At 35.0% G+C, this 13,190-nt stretch overlaps 2 protein-coding genes across 10 annotated transcripts in view; one reads left to right on the top strand and one right to left on the bottom strand.

Moving 5' to 3' along the window:
• Positions 1–3,401, top strand: part of LOC149805326 (cilia- and flagella-associated protein 70-like) — a 106,033-nt gene extending 102,632 nt beyond the window's left edge. For all 8 annotated transcript variants that reach the window (XM_089949237.1, XM_089949241.1, XM_089949239.1 and 5 more), the window contains one exon: positions 395–3,401. In XM_089949237.1, the coding sequence (XP_089805363.1) occupies positions 395–475 (81 nt within the window). In that variant the 3' untranslated portion in view covers positions 476–3,401. The remainder of the gene's footprint in view (positions 1–394) is intronic.
• A 3,723-nt stretch (positions 3,402–7,124) lies between these two features.
• LOC149805325 (uncharacterized) overlaps positions 7,125–13,190 on the bottom strand; it is a 44,018-nt gene continuing 37,952 nt past the window's right edge. For both annotated transcript variants that reach the window (XM_089949232.1, XM_089949233.1), the window contains exon 14: positions 7,125–7,246. In XM_089949232.1, coding sequence (XP_089805358.1) covers positions 7,216–7,246 — 31 coding nt within the window. In that variant the 3' untranslated portion in view covers positions 7,125–7,215. The remainder of the gene's footprint in view (positions 7,247–13,190) is intronic.

Below are 13,190 nucleotides of genomic sequence, written 5' to 3'. Positions count from 1 at the left end.
GTTTTGGGTCACCCTGATCTAGTTGAATTCTTGTTCTAAAAATATTATGTCCAGAGTTCTGTATTCACACAAAATGAAAAAAAAAATGTATATGAAAAAAACGTACAAAACGATTGTATGGCATTACACTGATAAAAATGGAAAAACACATACAAATTACAGGTAAACCAAGCAAGTTAACACCTATGGTAGAACTAAGAACATAGATCCTGTTCTGCTTGATCATTATGTGATGACCGATCAGGATCTGTGCTTTTTGCAGCTGGACTGGACTTATAAGTGAGTATATATGATAAATCATTTTAAGTCAGATTCTTCAGTACACCCATGGTAGGTGGAGGAATCCTCAAAGACGAGAAATTCATTAATGATGTCTTTTTTCGCTTTCTAATAGGTGAATCTCCAAGATCCAGATCTGCTAGCAGAAATTCATCAGGTGCAGGGTGAAGTGGGGTTTGGCAATCCTCAGTTTTAATGTCCAGTTGCCCAGCATCAAATTTATAGTATGGACTCTTGTGACTTAACTTTTTAGGGTGATTTGTTGTGAAAAGATAGGAAAGCAGACAATAGCAGTTGTACATGCTAAGTTTATTTTGCTGCAAAATGATGAGATATTGTGGCCTAGAAGGTATACTGAAGGTTATATTGAAGGTCAAAGATATTGCAGAAGTATATTTAAAAAGTATATATAGATTTATTTTTGTTGGTATGCATTTATTCAGTGTTGATTATATGCAGTATGGAGACAGTTGGCATGCAAAATGAACTGTTGAAACAAGTGATATCATTTCTTCAGCAAGTTAAGTTCATTCTTCAAGTGGATTTACATTTTGTCATGGAAATAGTGAACATTGAAATATTAGCATAACAGATTTATGTTTGTAGATTACTCTTTTCATGATAAATGTTGTGACTGATAATCCATCTTGTTTCGTAAGTTTTCCTTGACGTGCCTTGATTGGTACCCTTAATATGAATTTTAATGCTTGCGTTCTAATATTGAAAGAAACTAATAAAATCATTATTGGACATTTTAGATTGTATCTGCTTGGTTTATTATGTTTGGTATCCCACTAAATCATTTGCAAGTTGCAATTTTTCTTAGCTTGTTGAACTTCGCTCATTTTCTCAAGTTGGTACATGGTTCATGCTTCAGATGTTATGACTGGAATGTAGCATTTAAACCAAAATATAGATATTAGTGATTTTCCATTTGTCTGTAAGATACAATATTGCCTTCAAAAGCATATTAAATTATAGTTAAAAAAATGTTAAATATTTATAATAATAATAATTGCAAAATAAAGAAAAAATGTGTATTTTTAATGTTTTTGTCCAGGCTATCTTACAAGAAAGATTTTAATTTCCTATTTTAAAATACTCCTGAAGAATTCAATTAAGTTTAATTTTCATTGGATTTTTTCTTCTTCTGATATAAGAAGTACACGTTGATTGTAAGAATTTTTGTCTAAGCTTGAAACAAAGTATCTGTGTTTCCATTTGTCTTTCACACTTTCTTTTCTGAACTTTAGCTTTAAAGCCACTGAGATAAAGGGCTGAAAATTTGTATATTTACACAGCATTGCTAGAAGGTGTTGTTCTCTTCGAGGTCGTGTATTGTCCATTTTCCATCACACCTTACATTCTGTGCTAAGAGCCATTTGAGATTAAAGGTTGAAAGCTGGTATGTATGCTTGTACATCATCAGTTGGTGTATTACATACTGCACTGGAGGTCCCATCATCAAGGTCAATTTCATGGCTAAATATTTTACATTTTCGTCACTCTCCCTTCTGCTTTATTACATTAAAGCACTTTAAGATAAAAGATGAAATCTGGTATGCTCGCACTTCATCACTAGGTGTCTTGTATACCACACTGGGAGTCCAGTCTTCAAGGTCAAGGTTATGGCTCAGTATTTTCTGTTGTCATAACTCTTTCTTTTTCCTTCTATAACTTTAAAACTTCTTTCAGATTCAGGGATGTAATTTGGGATATAGTCATCATTAGCAAGAATGTTGGGTTCCCTGAATGAGGATCTTATATTCAGGATCAGCTTAATGTCATATGTTGAATTTTTCCACTACATGTCCCTTTCCAATCTATAATTTTAGACCCATTTAAGGTAATGGGTTGATATTTGGTGTTACAGTTTATCATCACTAACTAGTGTGTTCTACACCACACTGGGGTTTCTGTCCTAGGTCAAAGTCACAGGTCAATTTTGATTTTTGTTTTCAGTCACATTTATCTAATGCTTCTTAAGTTAACAGCTGTGTAAGATAAATGGATGAAACTCAGTATACTTATTTATTGTTATTAGATGTATTAAATTGAACACTCGAGGTCTTGTCATCAAGGTCAGATAAATTTTTCAAGAGTTTCTTTTGTTTTCACTTTTTATCATTAAAGCTGTTTGAGGTACAGGGATAAACCATAGTACACTATGTTCTCATTTTGATGGCATCTCATCTATCACAGTGGAAGCTTTATTCTCAAGATCAGAGTCAGTGCTGAATTTGTTTCACCTCTTTTCTGTATTTTTTCCTCTAATGCCTTTTGAGATAGGGCAGAGAAAGCTGGTTATTTTTATGCTTGCCTGGTAATTTTAAAGCTCTTTCTTAAAGATCAAAGATGAATTATTGTAAACTTTTATTAGCTATGATAGTTAAGCAAGGGACACAAAATTAGCTGAATTCATTTGTTTATGTTGCCCTTGCCATTTCAGAAATCCCTCATATCAGTTTTCTATTGATAGAAATAGAAAGAAATATGAACAACTGCCCTGGCTTGAGCAGGTAAAACACACTTCAGGGTTACAGACTTTTCGGTGGTTGTGGCATTATGACTTGAATCAAAGGATGTGTTTAAATCTCATTGTCAAGAATATTTGCTGTCACTGTCAATGAATAACTGTGATCCAGCTGATGGTGTAAAGAATCTCAGAACAAACGTGAGGTCATGAGAAATATGGTGCATGAGTGCATTAAAGACAGCTGATGCTCATTTAGAATTAATTCTTTTTTTGCAACTGGTAAATAGAGAGGTCTATTTTATGTTGTCATGATAATAACTGTTTACAGACATTTCTGAATATTTAGCAACTGTGATATATTTGAACATACATTTATTTCATTCAGTGTATATTGGGAATATTGCAATTCTATGATATTTTAAATAATATTTTAACACATTTTTCTTGATTAACTGTTGTTGTACAAAATTACAAGAAGAAAGGAAACATATTGGCTAAAAGAACCAGTAACATTTTAAAAGAAGCTGTCCTGCAACAAGACTTGTTGGCCTGAGATTTCGGAAAGGATGATAATGTCCACATGAATACATTAGCTAAATTATATAATTTAACCATACCGGAAACAAATAAAAAAATAAAAAATTCAGTTAAATTTTTATTTTGTATATTTTCTGCTATATTTCTTAGTAGCCTTTAGCCACAGAGGCTCAAACTGCATGGCTCTGAATATTTCCTACAAGTCACTGGCTGCATTTTCTAGTTCATCACCGAAAATATCACTGTTTTATGGAGTAATCAAAGTCATTGTCATCATTATCATCACATTTTTGCTTTAAGCTCTGCCTCAAAAAGAACCTTTATTCCCAATCCTGATGATAGGTAAATTTGCTTCAATATCATCCACTGAAAGTTCAAGCAGATGTTGGGAAGGGATAGGGTCTTTAAACATTTGGCCGTCATATTCTTAATGCAGCATTCCATGGATGAATGGCTGTAGTAGGATCAAAATAACTCGATGGAGTTGAACATTCTCTTTGATTTGCTTCCCTTCCCACATTATTTTGTTTCCTTTTAATGGGGATTGGGTTGGTTTACATTGGCCATAAACTGTCACACATGCACTTGTGGAGAGCACTACTTTTTATTAGGATGACTTGATTCAGTTTAGATGAGTGTGAATAAATGCATGGTGTCCAAGTTAAACATATCTAAGAAATTCAATACCATTGGTTGTTTTAAACCAATAAAATATCTCAGCATGTTTGCTCTTGTTTTCTCAGGTACTCTAAATACACAGGAGCTTGGCATTGGGTATGGTTAGTTCAATCCTCTGTACTATTTTCAACTACTTCCACAAGTTTTCAAGGAGTATTTTTTTTCTTACAGAACATGGGTCACATTCCCAGCCTTGAATTGTAAACAGGGCTCATTCCTAGTCAGGTCACATTCCTTACCCAGGTTAATCATCTGTTTGCAAATGTGATTAATCTGTCACAACAGCAAAAGGACACTATCCATCTAGTAATTACCATTGTTACACAGTCAAACCTGGTTATCTTGATTACATCAGGCATGTAGAAAAAATCATTAACATAACCAGGTCCTGAGATATCAGGGTTCATTAAAAACTGGTTACGTAATTTTAAAGATGTCCTTGACCCTTATTCCCATTTTTTACTCTTAGGTTTACTGGAATGTTGTCACCAAATATGTCCTAGGTTTAAGATTAATTATTGCTTTATTTTATAGTGTGATACATTTTGTGGTTTTTTAAATGATCATCTTTTCTGACTTATATGTTTTGGAGAGTCTTGAAAGTGTGTGTGTGTGTGTGTGATTGGACTTTTAACACAGCTTTAAAAAAAATTTAAGTCATATTGCTATGATGTCTGCAGTGTGGCAGTTTATAGTGATGTCTAGCACTGGGGCATCATGCCGCAGACATGCAGCATGATGTCCCACCCAGTCACATTATCCTGACACCAGGCTGACCAGTCCTAACACTAACCTCTTAATGCTGAGTGCCAAGCAAGGCAGCTGTTAGTACCATTTTTGTAAGGCAAGAGTCTTGAAAGAGAAACATCTTTAGATTTAGAAAATGCATGTTTTACAATCTAAAATGTTCTTTAATTCCATTCAGTAATGGTCATGTGAACCTTGAAAAAATTAACTTCATCCTGAAAAAAACCTGGAAGTGACCTGGAAATTTATCTTTAGAAAAGCGTGGGAACCATGTAGCAATCTAAATTTCATATTGCTAATGCTAGTACTCTATTTTTATACTACTAATGCTAGTTCTTTATGGCCCAGTATAAAAGTACTGAATGTTCATAATTATAAATATCAAGAGGCACCTCAATGCAACTTGCTTGATAATAGTGTTCTAAGTTTGGTTAAAAGACCCTTGACAACTTTATTGTTGTATTCTAAAAGCAAAATTGTTTTTATTGACAACAAACGGACATACAGATAGCTATATTTGCCCTGAAAACAAAAAATATAAATATTGAAAATAAAGTTATAAATAGCTCACCTGGCCTTACTGTCGAAGGAAATTAAATATTTAAAATGAAGAATTGTGAATGGTGAAATGCACGTCTAAACCAATAGTCTAGTATGTGTGCCAAATTTCATGGAGATATCTTGAATGGATTTTGGAGCTTGTAAATTAAAGTTTGATGGACAGATGGATGATAAATGGTGGAAAATTTTTAAAATATTTAATATGAAGAATTGTAAATAGCAAAAGGCACTTTAATAAATTAATCTACTATGTACCTAAGTTGGCTACCGTGGCAGCCATACTGGATCTCAGATCAACGCCATTTTCATTCAGGACCAACTATACATCAAAAGAAGTCTTATAGAGGAACCCCCATGTTGATGTCAATTTCTATTCAGGAGGAGTAGTGAGGACAAGATTTTAAGTTGGCTGCCATGATGGCCATACTGAGCATCAGATAAACACCACTTTCATTTAAAACCAACCAGATATCATAGAGAAATCTCCATGTTGATATGGCCATCCATTCAGGAGGAATATCAATAACTAGATTTACAAGAAGAGTGATGTGGTTACCAGACTGTATGCCTGAGCAGCACCATTTTTACTTACGACCATCTAGACTCTGGGATGAACGTGTGTAAAGTTCTATGGCAATCCTCCAAGAGTATTTATAACAAAGTAGAGCTCATGGATGGATAAACTTCTGATGATGGACAAAGGGCCATTCCTTAAATTCTTGTATATAACCATTAGAGCTAAAAATAAAAAGAATATTGACTATAGAGATGTCTTTTACAAATAAGATTTTATTTAAACAAGTCTCAACTGTAAAGACTTGATTCAGCTCTTCTTCATTATAAAGCAATTTATTATAACATGATTTGTAGATTTGACTGTCATGCCATCGATTGCAACAAAATTGTTTAAATAAGTTAATTTTTCAATTTTTATTTGACTGGAAGATTTATAAAATGATTTTATTCAGGTTGGGTACTGCCCAAGCTGATCATTTCAATCTGCCTATGTCTCTAATTTGCCACTGCAGCATTAATATCATTTCAAAATGTCATTTAACCACCATTAGTTGTTCATAAAACCACAAAGTTGATACGCTGCACAATAGATGATCAAAACGTTTTGCTTGGCTGTAATGTTCAGCATGTGACCAAAATCGCATGTCCCCAAAAAATTTAAAGTTTTGAAGGATACTAACCAAGTGAAGCAATTTACAAGTTTTTAATACTGGAAACAAAATATTTGCAGCCCTGGAATTTCGAAAAAAGTGAAATCTCCACAATATTATAAAATAATTATAAAAATGAATGACACATTAATAATTAAATACAGGACTACAGATTTTGCACCAGGCCTTCATAAATATGTGTAAATTACACAATTTCACACTCCAGATGCAACAGTGCAATTTGAGTGCACAATTAATATTACTGGACATTTAAATATTGTATGTACATTATCATGTTGGATAGCTTTTTCTTTATCAATGCTCCTCTGCCCCTTCACAAACACACTAAGAGTTTTCATGACAGTTCCATACATGACATGATCAACAGTTATGGACACCAATTACCATGTTATGGCAAGGGAGAGATCTGTATCAGTGTTCTAGTACTAGTGGACCCCAGTTACCATGTTATAACAAGGGAAAGCTGTATTAATGTTCCAGTACTAGTGGACCCCAGTTACCATGTTATAACAAGGGAAAGCTGTATTAATGTTCCAGTACTAGTGGACCCCAGTTACCATGTTATAACAAGGGAAAGCTGTATTAATACTCCAATACTAGTAATACTAGAAAGCTGTTGTACTGTATTTTACTTGTTATTGACATAATACGAAGAACAATTCTACAAGGAAGAACATTTATTTGACAAATAATTTACAACATATATATGAAGATCATGAACACAGTTAAATTTTGTTTGTAACATCCACTCTACTTCCCATTTTCTTTCTTCCTTCCACGCCTAAAAGAAAATGAAAAGCAGCAAAAATTAAAATATGAGATGATAGGGCTTTAAATTTCAGTGTTAAAATTATTTATTACATGATTTCTGTGGGAGATACTTTTTGATTGGTTGACATAAGATCATGTGATTTCTTTTATAGATAATAATGACACTGCACATTCATTATGACATATTTCTATGGTAACAGGTCAAATCACCTTATACAATATGGAAACAAGCTGATTTAAAAACGTTTTATTAAATCATATAATAATACAATTACAGACTTTTGTTTCAGTGATTATGTTTTATAAACTAGTATAGCTGTTTTATTCATCCCTGTTTTGTGTCTGTAAATATGATGTTTACTGGTTCATATAACATCATATGCACTTAAAACAAAAAATCAGTAATTTTATAGCTAAATAAATGTCCTTTTATGTCAAGTATTATGAAGGCATATCCATTGCATAATAAACTGCCATGGCCTGTATGATGAGCAAAATGGTCTTACCCTCACCTACATGCATGTCTGTACCAAGTCCCACAAGACTGATCAGTAGTAGACTTAACATTGACAGTAGTCAAAACAGCACAAAATAAATATCACAGTTACTTATTGTAATAGAAAGATATTGTAGTCACTAAAACATATATAAATATATTAATTTCCATGGCTATGACAGTAGTATGGTCAAAAATACTCGGGGAAACTGACTGAAACATAAAAGGTACACAGACCCACTGATGCATGGAATATAGATCAAACAGACCTACATTTGGCCATCTGTTATTTTACCGAAAACGTTGTATCAATGAACCAGGGATCGTCCTGGGCTTCGCCAATGTCGCAAATTGCGATTTTTTTTCCTTATTGGCGACAAAAATATCCCATCTGGCGATTTTTTTGGCGACAGACTTTTTGGTTATTTAATTTGTACATACAATCATGGATTTGGACTGGATAAATTAAAAGGGAGAATGAAAGGAAGCCACAAACTTGACTAAGCAATGCATTGGAATCAATCTGTTACACAAACGATCATTTGTTCATATTGACAACTCCATCTTTACAGTGCATTGTTACATCATAATCTGCTTATGCTGACATCTGGGCTGAGTACTGTATGCTGTGTTACAGTCAATCATGCTACCGAACTGTACCTACAACTGACCGACTTCTGAAGACGTGAATAGAACAGATACAATTAATTGAATGGCTAATCCTTCTGTTGTTTTTTTTTTTTTTTGACATATACCAATACAGTAGTTTTGTTGAACCTTCATAGAAAACTGATAACCTTTGAAGTACCGACTACTGCGTATAAATACAAAGCAAATGGAAAAAATCTCAATCACAATTATATCTGTCGCCTGTGCAGCATTTTACTCATTGATCTTTTCCTTTTGCCATCAATCCGTGTTACGGCTGCAGAGACTTAAACTCCGCAACAAGAAATAGCAAAAAAAAAAAAAAACAACAGTTTTGCATAATTAATAATTATTTATTTCTCAAAATACAGGAGTAAAAGAATCCCTAAATTGGGTGTGAATTTATGCTTATATATACGGTCCAATATTGCCAGGTGTTGACTCATGTAAGTTTCATTCGTGGGAATGGAGATCCTATTTTGCTTGTCAAGAAAATTTATACAGCATTCAGTGATCATTCTTGGGATTTAGGAAGCAATTCACTACAAGCTTTGTGAAGCTAGCCATAAGGGGGGGGGGGCTGCTGATAGACTACTGGTGTCACCTGTCAGCACTGTAGACTGTGAACATGGATTCAGTAAGATGAACCTCATAAAAACTGACATCAGAAATAAACTCTGCATCTCATCTCTCGAGAATTTAATGAGAATCAGCATGTACAGATGTGAAAAATTAGACTTTGAAACTGCATTCAACAAGTGGGCAGCCCTAAAATCGCGACGGATCTTCATGTAGCACTTTGTAACATTTTGTTAATGCTTGTTGTAATTAGAGTATTAACTAACCCATCTTTTGTAATTTTCATTGCCTGTTATAGACTAAATTAACACTTGAAAAAATGTACACTACTTGTTCTGGCGACACTTTTTGAAAATTGGCGACAAAATATTGAGGTTGGCGATTTTTTTGGCAACCGCTTTTTAAAAGCCAGGACCATCCCTGATGAACCATACTGAATGACCCCCTAGCAAGCAGTAAATAAAAAAAATCAAAGTCAGGCAACCATGAAATGTTAGTCACACTGACCTAAATTGGTAAACTGATGTTGAATACACAAGATGCATTCACATACCAAGTAAGATGACTATAATCCAAATATATTTCACATTACTTAAGTATAAGTGAAATAATCAAAGTTAATCCCAAGCTTAATGTTCTGTTACAGTGTGAAGAAATATTTTGTCATAAATTATGTTTCTCCAAGAATACTTACCTGATCATATTAATATTAAGAATTAAATTCATCTAACTCTCAAATGAGAAAGTTGCAAAAATTGTCTTTCTTGTCTATATACAATACAGACAATACAAATAATATCTATGAGAAGTAACTCTTCCAAGATAGGCTGTTAAACCTCACCTTGTCACCACTAGGTGATGACTTGTATACCAAAAATACACTTTAATTTAAGCTTTAGTGATACATCAACAAGGATGTTCACATTTATGGAGTAGAACAAAAGATTACAATAAAAATGTCCTTCCTCTATAGATTACATAAATATTAATATCAGGAGGGAATGCATGAGTATCCATCCTCTACCATGGATATGATTCATGCATGAGTATCCATCCTCTACCATGGATATCATTTATGCATGAGTATCCATCCTCTACCATGGATATCATTTATGCATGAGTATCCATCCTCTACCATGGATATCATTCATGCATGAGTATCCATCCTCTACCATGGATATCATTCATGCATGAGTATCTATCCTCTACCACGGATATCATTTATGCATGAGTATCCATCCTCTACCATGGATATCATTCATGCATGAGTATCCATCCTCTACCATGGATATCATTTAGCGGATATGACTGGAGTCCCCATGTAGCAATAAAACCACTAGACCTTACATGAAAGGTAATGAGAAACAAGTTGTGTTTCCTTGCTAAAGAAAAATTCCCAGGTGAATCCAGTGCATGCCAAAAAACCAAATGCATGATAAGGCTGTGCTGCCATTAATGGACCTGTATTCTGTCATGCTAATCATGAGGGCAGAAACTTGATGAGACTGACAGTGCATGCCAGCAAACAGCCTCAACAATGTAAATGCCAAAACGTTATGTTCAAAAGCAAGGATGGTCCTGTGAGATGTCAGAGAGAGATGAAATGATAGCCTTTTGTAGACAGCAACCTGTTCTTGGCTACAAAACTGGGTTACATTATGAAAACAAATAAAGCATCTGATCAGAACTTAAGATAATTTGGGTTGACTGACATGAGGATATGCAATTCATTTTCCATGAACACCAAATCTAAAGCTATCATAAAATCATGTATGATAGTAACTTAAAAGGCTTGTATTTAAAAGAAATGAGTGATGTCAAAACACAAGATGTTCCGTCAAAGGAACAATGTGAGTGACCAGGACTTAATCAGATCAAAATGGCCAGCAAGTCCAAAAGGTCCTATCATAGTCTATATCCTCACTCCCATGACAGACATCAGAATGTTTATGAAATCATGGAGTAGTAACTCTTGATTGTAACAGGAACTACATTTTTCTTCTCAAATATATTAAGAAGTTAGCCTGCTGTTGAATTAAGGCTTGCAAGGGGACAATGTTACCAGCCAGTACAGACATGCCACATTATCTCATAAGCCTTGAAAGCAGTTCATGCCTTCCTCTTCATGATATAAGTGCTGAACTCCTATTGTGCAAGGATTTCCTCTCAAGAGTCAGCATGCAGAAAGCATTTGTCTGGATAGGAATAAAAAACTTGCAACCACACATAGCTGCCAACCTGCCAGACTCACAATTAGTGAAAATAGGGATAAAAAGTCGTGAATTTGGATACGAATTCGTGAAAAATACCATGACAATAACTCCATCCACTCTGACTACTCCGACCGTCAATACTACACTATATCAAGTTCGCAAAATAAAAATAAAACACTACATATATGCAGAAATATTTATTTATCAAGACATGATACTGTGGCAGACTTGAACTTCCTCAACTGCTTGAACGTAAATTTGTTTTCTAAACAGTTCCGACTTCTTGCCTGCTGGTTGATCTTGGGGACTAAAATTGCTGACAAATTTTCTGCAGCTAAGGAGGCCCTAAAGTCTGTCTTTTTTTTTCCTCACTAAAGAAAATACTCTTTCGCTGTCACTGTTGCTGTGAGGAATGCACAGGAGCTGCAGCATTTTTGGTTCTTCCACAGGAAAATTTGGAAGCGATTTTCGAGTCGGGGGAACATATGTCAGAACAAATGTTTAGCATGGTCTCCAGCTGATAAAGGTAGATTGTGTTCGACACAAAAAAACTCACAAATAAATCTTAAGCGTTGGTAGCCTGCGGGTCTTCTGCCAATGGTTTAAAATATTCCAGAGCTGAAATCTGCGAATTCTTAATTTTCCCAACTTCTACGTGTTTTTTGCAACCGACATTCTTCCTCACATTGTCTCTGCGATGGCACACTGAGTGCAAAAAGCATGAATGAATATCAATGTTTAATGGCAGAATGCACGGCCAATTTTTGATATATTCCAAATTAAACTTCACTTTTTGAGTAATACATATTTTTTTCCTTGGTGGTGAAGACATTTTCAAAATCTTACATGCTATGCTGAACGGTAACTCGAATCAGTGTTTTGACGCATGCGCGGAGCAAATTTCCGGTTAGGCCCCAGTTTCTCTCAAAAGCACTTGTAAAACTACTCTTATGCATATAGATTAAAATAGGCTAAAATGCTTGCGACCAGGCCAACTCTACGAATCGTCTGTAGATCTACTAATATCGTGACCAGCGGTACCAGACCGAAACGGCAACTGCGAATATCACGACTAGCGCTTAACGGGAAATCGGTTATTTTATTAAAGATTTAAAATAATTGAGGATCGGAAAATTCGTGAATTTTTGTCTTACGGCGTGAATCCGTGAATCGCTGAAAAAGTCATGAAATTCACACCAAATTCGTGAGGGTTGGCAGCTATGCACAGTTGCTTGATCTAGTTACGAGTCACCAGGATTTTCCTGTAAACATCTACCTGAAGATGAAATAAAATGCTGACCCAGGATTTATCCCATCTGAAAGGGGCATTCAGAATCACGCTGCAGGTCTAACCCTATATGTTCTGATTCACTTTCTGGACAGTCTGAGGTAAAGGATATCCCCAAATTCATTCCTAACTGACCAACAAATTGCCCACTGCCCTTGGCCTGTGGATCCAGAATTGGGTGCACTGCCTGTGGTTGCACCTTACTGCAAAAAGATCTATTATCAGGCAGTTTCAAAAGGAGCAAATTTGAAGACAACTATGTGTCAAGAGTGTTACGAATGAGTCAGTCAGGGAACTGAGCCTGCTCAGAATATGTCTTGTCTGAACACTGATATGGTATCAGAAGCTGGTGCTGAGCTGAATAAACAGTAAGTTTCAGACTGGGATACAAAGGTCTGGAAAACTTGGCTCTCCCTTGTTTGAGAGAAAAGTTTGTTTGACATACTAGACTCAACTTCACTCAAAGCAGATCCTTTTAGGCAAGGAAGGCTTTAAACATGGCCTCATTTTCAGGAAGAGCAAATGAAAGGCCTTCTCCTTCTGTTTCCAATTACTCTTGATCATGGTGATGTGGGCCAGCAGGGTTGGAACTTCAACCAAATGTATGAGCTGACATCTATGCAGACCATAATCTATTGTTGGGGGTTCTCCAGAGGAGGACATCTTGCTGCTAACCATTCCTTGTTCTTCCAGTGATGCTACAAATGCTCAGTCAAGAATAGAAATATGT

The sequence above is a fragment of the Sinohyriopsis cumingii genome, chromosome 2, assembly GCF_028554795.1.
Source record: "Sinohyriopsis cumingii isolate HCF-2022 chromosome 2, ASM2855479v2, whole genome shotgun sequence".
In the NCBI taxonomy this organism is placed as follows: domain Eukaryota; kingdom Metazoa; phylum Mollusca; class Bivalvia; order Unionida; family Unionidae; genus Sinohyriopsis; species Sinohyriopsis cumingii.
Note: the sequence above shows the minus strand (reverse complement) of the source record. Positions and strands in the feature narration are given on the sequence as shown.